Source organism: Rousettus aegyptiacus, unplaced genomic scaffold, assembly GCF_014176215.1.
Source record: "Rousettus aegyptiacus isolate mRouAeg1 unplaced genomic scaffold, mRouAeg1.p scaffold_m13_p_14, whole genome shotgun sequence".
NCBI lineage: Eukaryota > Metazoa > Chordata > Mammalia > Chiroptera > Pteropodidae > Rousettus > Rousettus aegyptiacus.
In genome coordinates, this window is record NW_023416289.1 from 51,913,300 (window position 1) to 51,925,276 (window position 11,977).

An 11,977-nucleotide genomic window follows, 5' to 3' on the forward strand; every position below is an offset into this window, starting at 1 on the left:
GTGACATCCACACATTATATGCTCGGGCCACCTAACAGCTGAAAACACTGGCATTCATAAGGCCCTGTGTGGATGACGGAAACTGGTTCTCGGGCCGCAGCAAGGACACGCGGAGCCAGAGATCTGTTTGCAGAACCCTGCTCAAGGTTGCACACACCGCAGGAGCCCGGTAGAAGCCTGGCTGCTAAGTCCCTGTCTGGTACTCAAGGCCATGGGGAAAGGCAGGACCTAAGGATCAGCAGGAAGCAGCAAGGGCTAGGGGAATGGGGGGCAGTGCCCTCTCCCCGCTCCCCTCCTCAGGAGGCACGGCCTCTACACTGTGAGATCATTGAAAAGCTTGGGCGAAGCCCTCACTCAGCAAATGTCCAGCCTCAGCGACAGTGTCTGGGGTCCCCAAGAAGTTGTGGGTAGAGTAGTCATCCAAGGAAGGGCACCATCATCAGCCCCTCTGTCCCCTGCTAATTACTTAGCAGAGAGGTGTAGTCAGGAACAGCATGGCTAGGATGGAGCTGTGGACCAGGTGGATGGGGCCAAGGGGACTGCTGTTCCTAAGAGGCTGGGCTGAGCCTTTCCCTGCAGAAGGTGAGGACAGGGGTGGGGATTAGCCCAGTGCCCTTGGGCCCTGCTCCCCTTACTCCAGCAGCATGTAGGGTGTCTCACAGGCCACTCCAGCTAGGGTGGGGGCAACATTTTGCCCCTACCTTGGTGCTTCCTAGAAGAGCCCCTGGAAGAACAAGGCTGCCAAATTCTAGAGGCTCTAGCCACCGTTGGTGAAGGCCAAGATTCTCTTGGATTCCACTCCAGCCCTTGCAGGGGAGCATGACTGTCAGTGACTGGCCCGGGGAGACTTCTCTCTGTTCCTGTAAGACTGATCCCAGAAGGGCGGGTGCCAAGGGAAGGAGATGGGCAGTTCTGCCTTCGGGGCAGATGCTGTATGACTCAAGCCAAGACCTTGGATTTTCTTGGGGAGGAAAGAACACTAGACACAGAGCCAGGGCCCTGATGTCCATACCCACCTGGGAGGTAGATGGAGCCTATAAAGAGGTGATTAAGGTAAAATGAGTTTGAATGGGTAGACCCTAATGACTAATGGTATCCTTACAGGAAGAGGAGATTAAGACACATGGTCAAGGGGTGACCATGTGAAGACAGAAAGGTGGTCATCTGCATGCGAAGAAACCAAACCTGCTGACACCTTGATCTTGGACTACTGTCCTCCAGAACTGTGAGAATACAAATTTCTGTTGTTCTGTGAGGGATTCTGTGAGGACAGCCCAAGCAAACTAACACACTGGCGTAGGACGTGGAAGCTACCGACAGGCATCTATGGAAACAATTTCATATTATTATGAAAGAGCCCTGCGGGTCAGCAGGAACGCACCTACGAGGATGGAAAAGGGCAACATTGATGGATCTGAGGAAAGTGAACAGGTCCAAGTATCAACCCACCTGTGCCACCTTGCACAGCAGGCCAGATGGAGTCCCTGTGCGATACATATGGTCAAACTGGCACGTGAGGGCCCACGTCAACCTTGGTAGGTAGGCCTGGATTCGGGAAGGGGAAGAGCAGCATGACTTGGTCCCCACGGTATGGGAACATTTTTCTTTTCCCAGAGGCCATAAAAACCCAGGTTGATAGAAGAAAAACAGACCAAACCAAATTTTTGTTTTTGTTTTTTTCTTTTTTTAAACAAAATCAAAGCATAGGCTTCTGCCCTTTCCCCAACTCTCCCCTCCACACCCACTGCCCCACCAGTCCGAGCCCTGGCAACCTCATGGTCAAGCAGCTACTGTCTTACTATAGCTCAGGCTGGGCTCTGCAGGACACTGGTCATTCCAGGGGGTGGCAAGGAGTGGAGGGCACTGCCCCAGCCCCAGCTCCAACCAGGGAGGGCACCAGTTATGTTTCAGACACTGTTTCCATGAAAGATATCACTTGAAAAAGGGATTCTTGGCTAAAGCTAAGCTCGAAAACCACTGACGTCACAAATGAGGGGCCCACACTACGGGATTGACTCCTAGCTGAAAAGGGGACAGGCAAGGCCATTAGTAGAAGATGCCTAAATGACCCCCCTCTATATCTTCTTGCCAAAGTTCAGAGTAGCCACTGAGCTGCAGGCCTGAGTTTTGGAGAGGGCTTTCATCACTAGGCTGGAAGGCAGGGCCTGGTCCCTGGTCCTCCGAGCTGGGTAGCACCTCTGCACTGTGGCTCCAGTATCCCCACTGGGTCTGAGGCTGGAGTCTTTGGTATGATGGGCGGGGCAGGAGGGGTGGGCTTTCTGGCAACAGACTGGATTCCTGAGACCCAGAGATACCCTGCAAGAGAGACAAGGGCAGCTGGTTAGTGGGCCACTGCCTGATACCCTGAGATCGCAAACCTGGATGCTCCCCAGAATGTGGCTGGCAGCTTCTGAACAGCCCTGACACCATAAATGCAGTAAAGCAAAGTGATTACAGTACCTGCCAGGGTTCAAATTTCAGCTCTGCTATTCATTCGCTCTGAGAACTGAAATAACCTCTTTCAGTCTCAGTTTTCTCATCTGTAAAATGGGGATGATAACACCTACTGCACAGGATTGCTGGAGGATGGAATGAGTCAACACATGTAAAATGCTGGGAATGGTGTGGGGGACACAGTAGGTGTCTAATAAATTTTGGTTATTAATATGCTCTTTTATGGATCACATTTCATTCATTCATTCATGAGGCCCTTGAACGAATGAAGCTTGAAGAAAATATGGAGAGCACCAGCTCAAGGCCCATCTAGTCAGAAAGCCCCTAACCCTGAGGCCACCCTCCCTCTCCCCCCAACTCTTACTGGAACACTTGGAAAGCATTTCCTGACAGTGGCCCCTGCCACCTCCAGAGGCCAGGGTGATAGTAGCAAGTCTGAGGACTCCTCCCTCTTCCACAAGGCTGTGCAGACTTTTAGGCGGAGGTGACCTTAACTCCCTGGGACCCTACCTCTTTCCACAAGGAGGCTGGTGTCCTCTCCATTCTTTCCTCGGCTTCTTTCCACCCCTAGGTAACAGGGATGTAAAAAGTATGAGATTCTCAGAAGATTAGAGTCTACCCACCCGTGGTCCATTTCCAACGGAAGCCTGGGGACCACCCCAGGGAAGTGTCGCGGGCCACGGCGGTACCTGGTACATGGCAGTCACCTCCAGGGCCGTGGGGGGCGGTGTCCAGGGCGTGGCCTGGTTCCTGGGCTGTGGGGATATCTGCGTTCCGAAACAGGCTTGGGATGGCGTCCAGAGGGCTGCATCGGGGGCTCTCCCTTGCAACACCTGAGGGAGCGACTGCACCCCGGCGCAGTAAGGAGGTGTCGCCCAGGGACCCGTGTCAGGGAGCCTGTTCTCCAAGCACTCGGACGCCGCTAGGGCTCCGGGACAGGCGGGAGGGGACCCCCAGGGCCCCGTGCACGGGGCAGCGGAGCCCAGGCCCGGGCCGCGCGCCTGCGCCTGCGTCTGCGCCTGCGCGGGGCCGCCGTCGGGGCACAGCGGGCAGCCCCGCGGGAGCGTCGCGTCGCCGCGTCGCCGCTGCCGGCGCTTCAGGCTCTCCTCGCTGAGGCCCAGCACGGCCGACAGGTGGCCGATGTAGCGGATGGCCAGGCGCAGCGTCTCGATCTTCGTCAGGCTCTGGCCGGCGGGCGCCACGGACGGCGGCAGGAAGCGGCGCAGCTCGTGCAGGGCGCGGGCGAGTGTGCGCATGCGCAGCTTCTCGCGCTCGCTGGCGCTCTGCCGCTGCCCGCCGGCGGGTCCCGGCCGTGCTCGTCCGGGCGCCGTAGGGCCGGTTTCTGAGGTGGAGGCGCCTCGGGCCGGGGGCGCGGGCTGTGAGGAGCCGCGTGCACTGTCGCAAGGGCACGAGCCCGACGAATCCGAGGAGGAGGCCGGGGATGTGGAGTCCGAGTGGCCGGCCCAGCCCCAACCCTGGGGTAAGATCCAGTGGTCGAGGCTCTGCAGAGGAGGGGACTGGGCCATGGCCAGGCGGCGGGCTCTGCGAGGCTGGCCCAGCCACCTCCGAGTCTGAGCTTTTATCTGGACCAAAGGTGCGACACGGCCCCCTGCCAGGTTACAGAGAGGTGTCAAAACCCACAGAGCCCAGGGAAGGTCTGGGCAGGGGGGCCCTGGGAAAGCGGGCCCATTTGCAGAGGTGTAGATTCTGACTCCTCAGGGGCTCTAATGGAGGCCCCTGCAGCCCGGGAAGTGTGGGAGAGACAATTCGCATCTGGAGGGAGCTGCTAAGCTTCTCACCGGGTTTCCACCCACTCCGCCCCATCCACTGTGCAGGGTGAGTGCCCAGGAGTCCAACAATGGTGGACAATGCCATCATCGTCTTGGGTGACTCACGGACCCCTGCGAAGAGAGGCTGCCTCTCTCATCACCAGTCCCTGGGGGGCTGTGCCCAATGACTTCCACCCAGTGCCTACAGGTGTGCTCGTAAGGCATCAAGACAAACCCTGAGGGACCTGCCAACAGTGATGGGTGTGGGAGCGCAGACATACAGGTGGACCCTTCCTGGGTTCTTGGGAACGTGCACTTGCTGATTTGTTGAGTGACATTGAGAAAGTCATCCTTCTGCCCACAGTTAGTTTCTGTTCCTGAAAAATAGAACAGAGCAGCTTGGAGAAGAATGAATGGGGTGCAGGTGTTGAAATGAGGGAAGGTGGACTCTTCAAGCAGGCCAGAGTCAGTCCCATTTTATTTGTTGTGTGACTTTGGGCAGATAACTTAATTCCTTTGAGACCAAGCTTCCTCATCCTCAACAATAATCCAAAATATCCCCCACCTAGAATGGTTGCTGGTACTGAGTAGAACCATCCACAAACCACTTGATATAGACCTGGCAAATGGGCTAAATGTTTGGCGCTATCATTTTATAAAAAGGTGCTTACATTTCAAGATGCTCGTAGGCAATATTCATTTAATTCATATTTATTTAGCAACTGATAAGTGCCAGGCGAACCAGGAAAAACAAACTAGTTGTGGTCTTTGCTGTCATGAGATTTCAGTTTTGTGGGAGAGACAAGTGAACTGGCCATTTATAATAAGTAGGCCCACCACTAACTAGCTCTATGCCCTTGGGCAGAGCACTTAACCTGTCTGAGCCTTCTGCTCTATAAAACAGTAATAATAATTACCTATCTACTCACAGGACTATTATAGTCTCTGTATAAGCTTGGCCATAGTCAAGTTTATAAAGTAAAAACTCTCCTCAGCAATAATTCCAGTTTAAAAGAGGCATCAGTGTCCTTCGTGATCTTCCAAAAAAGGGCTAAACTTGGAGGCTAACAGCTTCATGAGGGCCAGGGACTGTAGAGCTTGGCCTCAAAAGCTGGAGAGGTCACAGCTGGGCCTTGAACCATGAGTAGGACTTGCGTAGTGAGAGAGGCACGCAGAGAGCATTCTGGGTATGGGACCGGCATAAGCAAATGCCTGGCAGTTTGCAGGGACTAAAGGTGCTTCAAGAATGGAATGCAGGGGTGGTACTGGGGAGAGTGGAGCACACCATGGGTGGTGCCAGGCTAGGAATTTGGGTCTTCTTCCCCAAGGCGATGGGGAGCCAACTGACTTTTGAGCAGAGGTGTGACATTAAAAAAAAAAAAGAAATTAGTAACCAATAAACTAAAGGCCAACACGATAATGTGTCAGGACTAGATTAACCCGTACCATCCTGAAGTAGTAAATGGCCTTGTATTTTTATGGTGGTTTTTAAAAATTAACTTTCAGTTACACACATTACATAACGAATGCATTCTCTTTGTAAGAAGTCCCTGTAACCCTTCCCCAAAGGTAACAGTTATTGTTAGATTGTCATGTCCCTCCAGACCTGGTCCCTGCATTCATTTCACAACAGCATGTATCCTTAGAAAACACACGGTATCAATGAGGTAACATTATGGAACATCGCATATGCCAGCCTGTGACTTGCTCTTCCTTCAATCAGCAGCATATCTTAGAGCATCCCATGTCAGGACATATTTAGCTGACTCATACTTGGTCATAGTTAATTTCATTGTTCATCCTTTTCAATAATAGAGGATAGTTTTAACTGGGGATAAAAAAAAAAGATGGCGGGAGGTACAGATAGGCCTTCAATGATGAAATTACATCACTTTCTCCTCAAAACTGAATTTAAAATATATTGGAGAAAAGATGCTCATGTTACCACTGTGACATTATGATAAAGTAATAATTGACATGGAATCACGTCGAAGACAACTGTTGTTTAGTTTACATTAGCTGCTATGAATCAGGAGAGGATATTTTTAAATTTGTCCATAACACAAAAAGAAGATGGAATCAGTTAACTATGCCTGTTTTCAAACAGGCTTTCTTTGGAAAGAAGCAGTTAATCATGCAACATTTCATAACTTAGAAGAGTTTAAACCAAGGTAAAAAAATATATATACTACTTTTTCTAAGGGCAGTGTGGATTTAGAAAACAGTCCTATACTTTCGAGATTGAAATAATGGCAAATGTATAAGTATATTATCATTTATTTATCCAAAGCTGCACATTACTATAAAACTCTGACACACTGTCAAGAAGTTTATATACATATTAATTGACAGCTGTAAACAAAATTCAGAAAGAAACCTGAGGCATCAGTTACAGTGGAAGTGCCACACTGTTCCAGGACTGTTTTCCCCTAATGTCTTTAATGTGAGAGAAAATAAATCACCATCTTGTTTAAGTCATTGTCATTTTGGGTGTGTCATGTGAGCAGCCAGACACAATTCTTGTCTATATAATAAGGTTCCTAGGTTATCCTTGTCAACAAATGGGGCTGTGTGAGCTGGATGACAGTTCAGTAAAGTGAATCCATAAACGATTCATTGTTTCCACAGATGAATGGTTGGATGTTCGCCTGGAGGAAGGTCTCTAGTGATATGTCACCGGCTCTATTCCCAGCCTTGTCATGGGCGGCATTACTAATTCGAATGAAGGTATGAACTGATCTAATGGGTAAGATCCAAACTCAAGAAGTGAACTGGGTAACAGCCAGGATCCTGGCAGGCTGAAGAACCCATCAGATCTAATTAGGTGGAGTCAACGGAGCCCCGTATGTGCTCCCTCCAAGTGCAGGGTCAGGAGGCAGCATGTGAATAGCAGCAGGTTTAGAAAGGGTGGAGCAGCCATTCCTTGCAGGCATCAAGAGCACGAGAAGCAAATGTGATCCCCTTCCCATTGGCAAGAAATGGGGTCTCCAACCACTGCAGACTGGTCTTTTATTCCCCAGGAATGGTGAGCCATACTCAGAGAAAGTGGGAAACCCAGGGGCCACAGGTTATGAGGAATGGGGATAATCTCAGGGAGGGGAGGGTGGTGAAGGCCTTGAAGCCAGATCAACAGAAATAGCGGAAGGACCTGGGGCTGCTTTGTCTAAAAAGAAAAAAAAAAAATTTAGGGGATGTGATGTCTCCAGATGCCCGAGGAAAAAAACTCCAGGGGGAGTCTGAAGAACTTTCTAAGATCAGAGGGGCTGTCTTGGGAGTGAGTGGCCTGTTCTGGAGATGATCAAGAAGAGGCCAGGTCACTACCCTGTAGGCACATAGAGTGCAGTGGATCATGGTTATTGCTTCTGCCGTAAAACAAAGGGGTTAGACCTGAGAATCCCAAGATACTTTTAGAGCTGAGGCCGTAAATCAGGGAGAGGACAAGAGCTGCCACCTCAGGCCTCTGGGCATTTTCGGGGTATAGAGGCCACAAGGGACCCTTCAGGGCCTCCTGGCTGGGGGAGGGCAGAATGAGGCCACAGGTGCATCAGCGCTGTTAACACCCCAGCCCCGCTCTCCCCTGCTCCTCAAGCTCTGGCTCACCTGGGCCTACTCTGGTGCTGGAACTACAAGGCCACTGTGACCCTTGGCTGAGCTTCCCTCTGTGGCACCAGTCAGCTTGATGCCGTGAGGCCAGCGGTGCCCATTTCAATGTTCTTCTTATATAGGTGAGGACACCGAGGCCTCCGTCTCATCATCCCCTTACTGGCTTCCCAGGACTTTGCCCCCAAGCACTGGCCAGATGAGGAGGGCAGCGACCCAGGTTGGGTCCCGAACATGCTCTTGCAGCTCTGGCGCTGCTCAGGGCCGTGGGAAGGCCTGCTCTCGGTGGTCTTGCATGGGCCTCACCGTTTGTTAACCCCGGCCCCAGTTCCCCATCTGTTCCTTCTTCCTGGGCTAGCAGTGCCGGGCTCGCAGGAGCGGGTCCAAAGAGCTCGAGCCAGGTTAAAGCCTGCCTCTGCTCCATAGGTCTTCTTTCCCCTCCGGGCTGTGGGAACGTGGGAGGGAAGGAGGGAGACAGGCTGCCGGGGGCTGCAGAGGCCGTGTGGTATTCTCATTACCAGCCGAGCGGGGAGGACCAGGCCAGCCGCCCCCTTGGCCACTGTGGCTGCCTTCACACCTCCACTCTGCCTGTTGACACAAGGCCGCCTTCCCCAGGACAGAGGTGTCAACTTGGGAACAAGGGTGTGCAGGGGCCTCCAAAACAGCCTGGCAGCAGGCCCCTTAGAGAGCGCAGAACGCACTTCTGGGGTGGGGGTGGGAGGCTGCAGGTACGTGCCCTGGGAGGCCCAGGGAGAAGGCAAGACCTGTGTCCCTGGAATGGCAAGGAGGAAGTGGGGGAGCATGGGGGGCCGGGGCGCACAGGGGTCCTGGGAGCCCTTACTCAGCCTGCCCAAATAGTATCCCTCCCCAGCCCCAGGGCTGGTGCATGACTCCGGGCACAGCCAGGGAAGCTCAGTGACAAGCCCCTGCCAGGCAGGGCGCCACCAGTGTCACTGGGAGACTCAGAGCCCAACAGCCACCAGGACAAAGTCCCAGAGCAGCTGCCAGGGGTGGAGCTCCCGCTGACCGGGCCTCAGACTGCCGGTCTTCCTGGCACGTCCACGGTGTGAGGGCTGTGCCTGCAGGAGCCATGCACTGTGCAAACCCCAGGACTTCGACCTCTGCTGTCCTCCTCTTGCTCAGGCAGGGAAACCAGCCCCAAAAGGGTCCTATCATTTGCCTGAGGACCCCCAGAGCCAGGGTTGGAGCCACAGAGACCATGCAGCACACCACTGGGACACACTGTCCGGGCCAGGGTGAAGACTCCAGGGAGGGATGAGTTCACTGTCCTCCTAGAGCTCCAGCTGGAAGTGGACAGGGAGGACCGGTCGGCTGTGAGTCTGCGGTGGCCTGGTGTGCTGGGAGCGCACGGGCGGCAGAGGTGCTCTCTGGCTGGTCATCAGGGCGGATTGCAGGAGGAAGGGAGGGCCCTGAAATCTTCTCCAAGAGGAGGCAGGGCATTCCTGGCAGCAGGGACAGGTGTGAGCCCAAATCTGGGAGTGAGGAGGCCCAGGGCTCATTCGGGCAATGCCAAGGGAGCCGGAGCCCTGGGGAGGGACTGGGACAGTGGAGAAGGTATGGGTGAGCAGATGGGTACCTGAAACTGAGCTGGGTGAGGAGTTTGGACTCAGGGAGGCAGTAAGTCCACAAGAAACCAGGCAGGAGGCCGCGGTTACATCAGAGCAAGGGCTACTAGGACCAGGGCAGAGGCATTGGGAGTGGGCCGTGGAGGATGGAATGGGAGAGAGTGTGGAGGAAAGTGGGAAGGCCACTGTTGGCTGGGGAAACACAGGAGGGGCCGGGGTCACAGTCACTCAGGGAACTGCCCAGTGGCCCGGGGGCAGGGACGGGAGCTCCCTGCTCTCCCTCCAACAAAAGAGATGAGCCGAGGAGGCTGGCGTGGAGGGGCCTGCAGAGTCCAGCTCCCCAGGCCTAGGGCCAGCCATGCCTGGCTCAACCGCCTGAACCTCGGCCTCTTCATCAATGAAATGGGTGTCCTTGCTGGGAGGATTAGGCATAGCACTGTGTTGAGCACGTGGGACTCCACAAGTCCTGCCTGCCTGCCCTGCTGAAGAGGAGTGACCATCTGATCCTGGAGCTCCTGGGAAGGACGGAGAGAGACAATGAGTGGTGCCCACTCCAGGATCCCCAGACTCTGAGAGGGAAGACCCAGCCTCCAGGTGGTTGGGCCGACCAGCTGGAATGCAGGGAAGCCTGGAGGGGTGGGGGTGGGGAGATCTGCAAAGTCTCCCTCCTTCTTCCCTTCCTTCCATTAATTACTAAAGCAATGCGTGCTCCTTACAGAAAAGTGAGAAGATGCAGATCATCAAAACGCAGGGAATTTTAAATGCCCGCAGTTCCATCCACCCAGAGAGAACCACGTTAGCATGTTGGCCCATATCTCTGCATCCCAACCTCTTTCTTCCCCGCCCCCACATCCTAACCTTTTCTAGGCATCCTTACAAATACAAGAAAATACACGTAGGGACTTCAAGAGAGCATGTCAGGGTGTTTTTGTTTTTCCATTTTTGAAGGTTCTGGTATATGTATTTACTTTTTTTAAACAGCTTTATGGAGATACAATTCACATACTGTATAGTCACCTGTTTAAAATGTGCAATTTAATAGTTTTTGTATATTGCATTTACAGTTTTTTAAATTGTGGTAAAATATAACATTAAAATGTTCCGTCTTAACCATTTTTAAATGTGCAATTCAGTGGCATTAATTACATTCGCAGTGTTTTGCAACCATCACCACTTCTATTTCCAAAACTTTATCACCTTAAGTAGATACTTCGTACCCATAACACAACTCCCCCTTACCCTCCTCCCCTCAGTCCCCAGGAACCTCTAAAATGCTTCCTGTCTCTAGGAATATGACTATTCTAGGTGCTTCCTATAAGTGGAATCATACAGTATTTGCCCTTTGCTGTCTGGCTTATTTCATTTAGCATAATGTCTTCAAGGTTCATTCATAGTATAGTCCGTGCCCCAACTCCATTCCTTTTTATGGTTGAATAATTTCCACTGTGTACATGTAGATCACATCTTGTTTATGCAATTATCAGTTGATGGACATTTGGGTCATTTCCACCTTTGGGTTATTGTGCCGAATGCTGATATGAATGTTGGCTTACAAATGTTTGTTCTAGTTCCTGCTTTCAATTCCTTTGGGTATTTAGAGAGTACATCGTTTTGTAACCATCTTTTCTCACTGACATATTAAGATCACTTTTCATATCAGTGTATGTATTTCTGAAGGTCTGCCTAGTACTCCATGGCGTGGTGCTAACAGGTCAATAACAAATTCTCTAGCATACACAGACAGACACCTTAAAGTTTTCCAGATGGGTTCATCTTTATGCCTATAATTTATTTATTGATTTTCTTAAAATTTTTTATTATTTATTTAATTGAAGAAATTATTTAATTTTCCCGTCTACCTCCCCTCCTCCCCTCCATGAGTTGTTATTGAGTTTGTTTGTCTTGTTCATTTGTTGCTTTTAGGTTTATAGCCCACACATAAGTGATATCATGTGATTTTCAACTTTTTCTGTTTGGCTTATTTTTCTTAGTATTTCCAGGTCCATCCATGTTGTCGCAAATGGCAGTATTTCTTCTCTTCTTATGCACCACAGCTGCTTTATCCAATCATCTATCATAGGACACTTTGGTTGCTTCCATGTCCTGGCCACTGTGAATAGTGCTGCTATTAACATCGGTGTGTAAATATCTTTTCAGATATGAGTTTTCAAGTCTTTGGGGTAAATACCCAGTAGAGGGATTGCTGGATCATGTAGTACATCAATTCTTAGTTTTGAGGAACCTCCATACTGTTTTCCATAGTGGCTGTACCGATTTGCAGTCCCACCAGCAGTGCATGAGGGTTCCTATTTCTCCGCATCCTCTCCAGCACTTGTTATTACTTGTCCTGTTGATAACAGCTCTTCTAACAAGTGTGAGATGGTATCCCATTGTAGTTTTGATTTGCATTTCCTTAATAGCTAGCGATGTTGAGCATCTTTTTATATGTTTGTTGGCCATTTGTATGTCCTCTAGGGAGAAGTGTCTGTTCAGGTCCTCTGCCCATTTTTTGATTGGATCATTTGTTTTGTTGTTGTTTACTGAGTCGTATGAGTTCTTTGTATATTT

The 11,977-nt window shown here is 51.4% G+C and overlaps 1 protein-coding gene across 1 annotated transcript; it reads right to left on the bottom strand.

Annotated features, from left to right (window-relative positions):
* Positions 1–1,628: 1,628 nt before the first annotated feature.
* MESP2 (mesoderm posterior bHLH transcription factor 2) lies at positions 1,629–3,980 on the bottom strand. Its single transcript, XM_036231949.1, has 3 exons — positions 3,144–3,980; positions 2,965–3,021; positions 1,629–2,316 (listed from the first exon to the last, which is right to left on the bottom strand). Exons 1-3 carry the CDS (start codon positions 3,978–3,980, stop codon positions 2,047–2,049), a joined length of 1,164 nt encoding a protein of 387 aa, XP_036087842.1. The 3' UTR covers positions 1,629–2,046.
* Between the last annotated feature and the right edge of the window lie 7,997 nt (positions 3,981–11,977).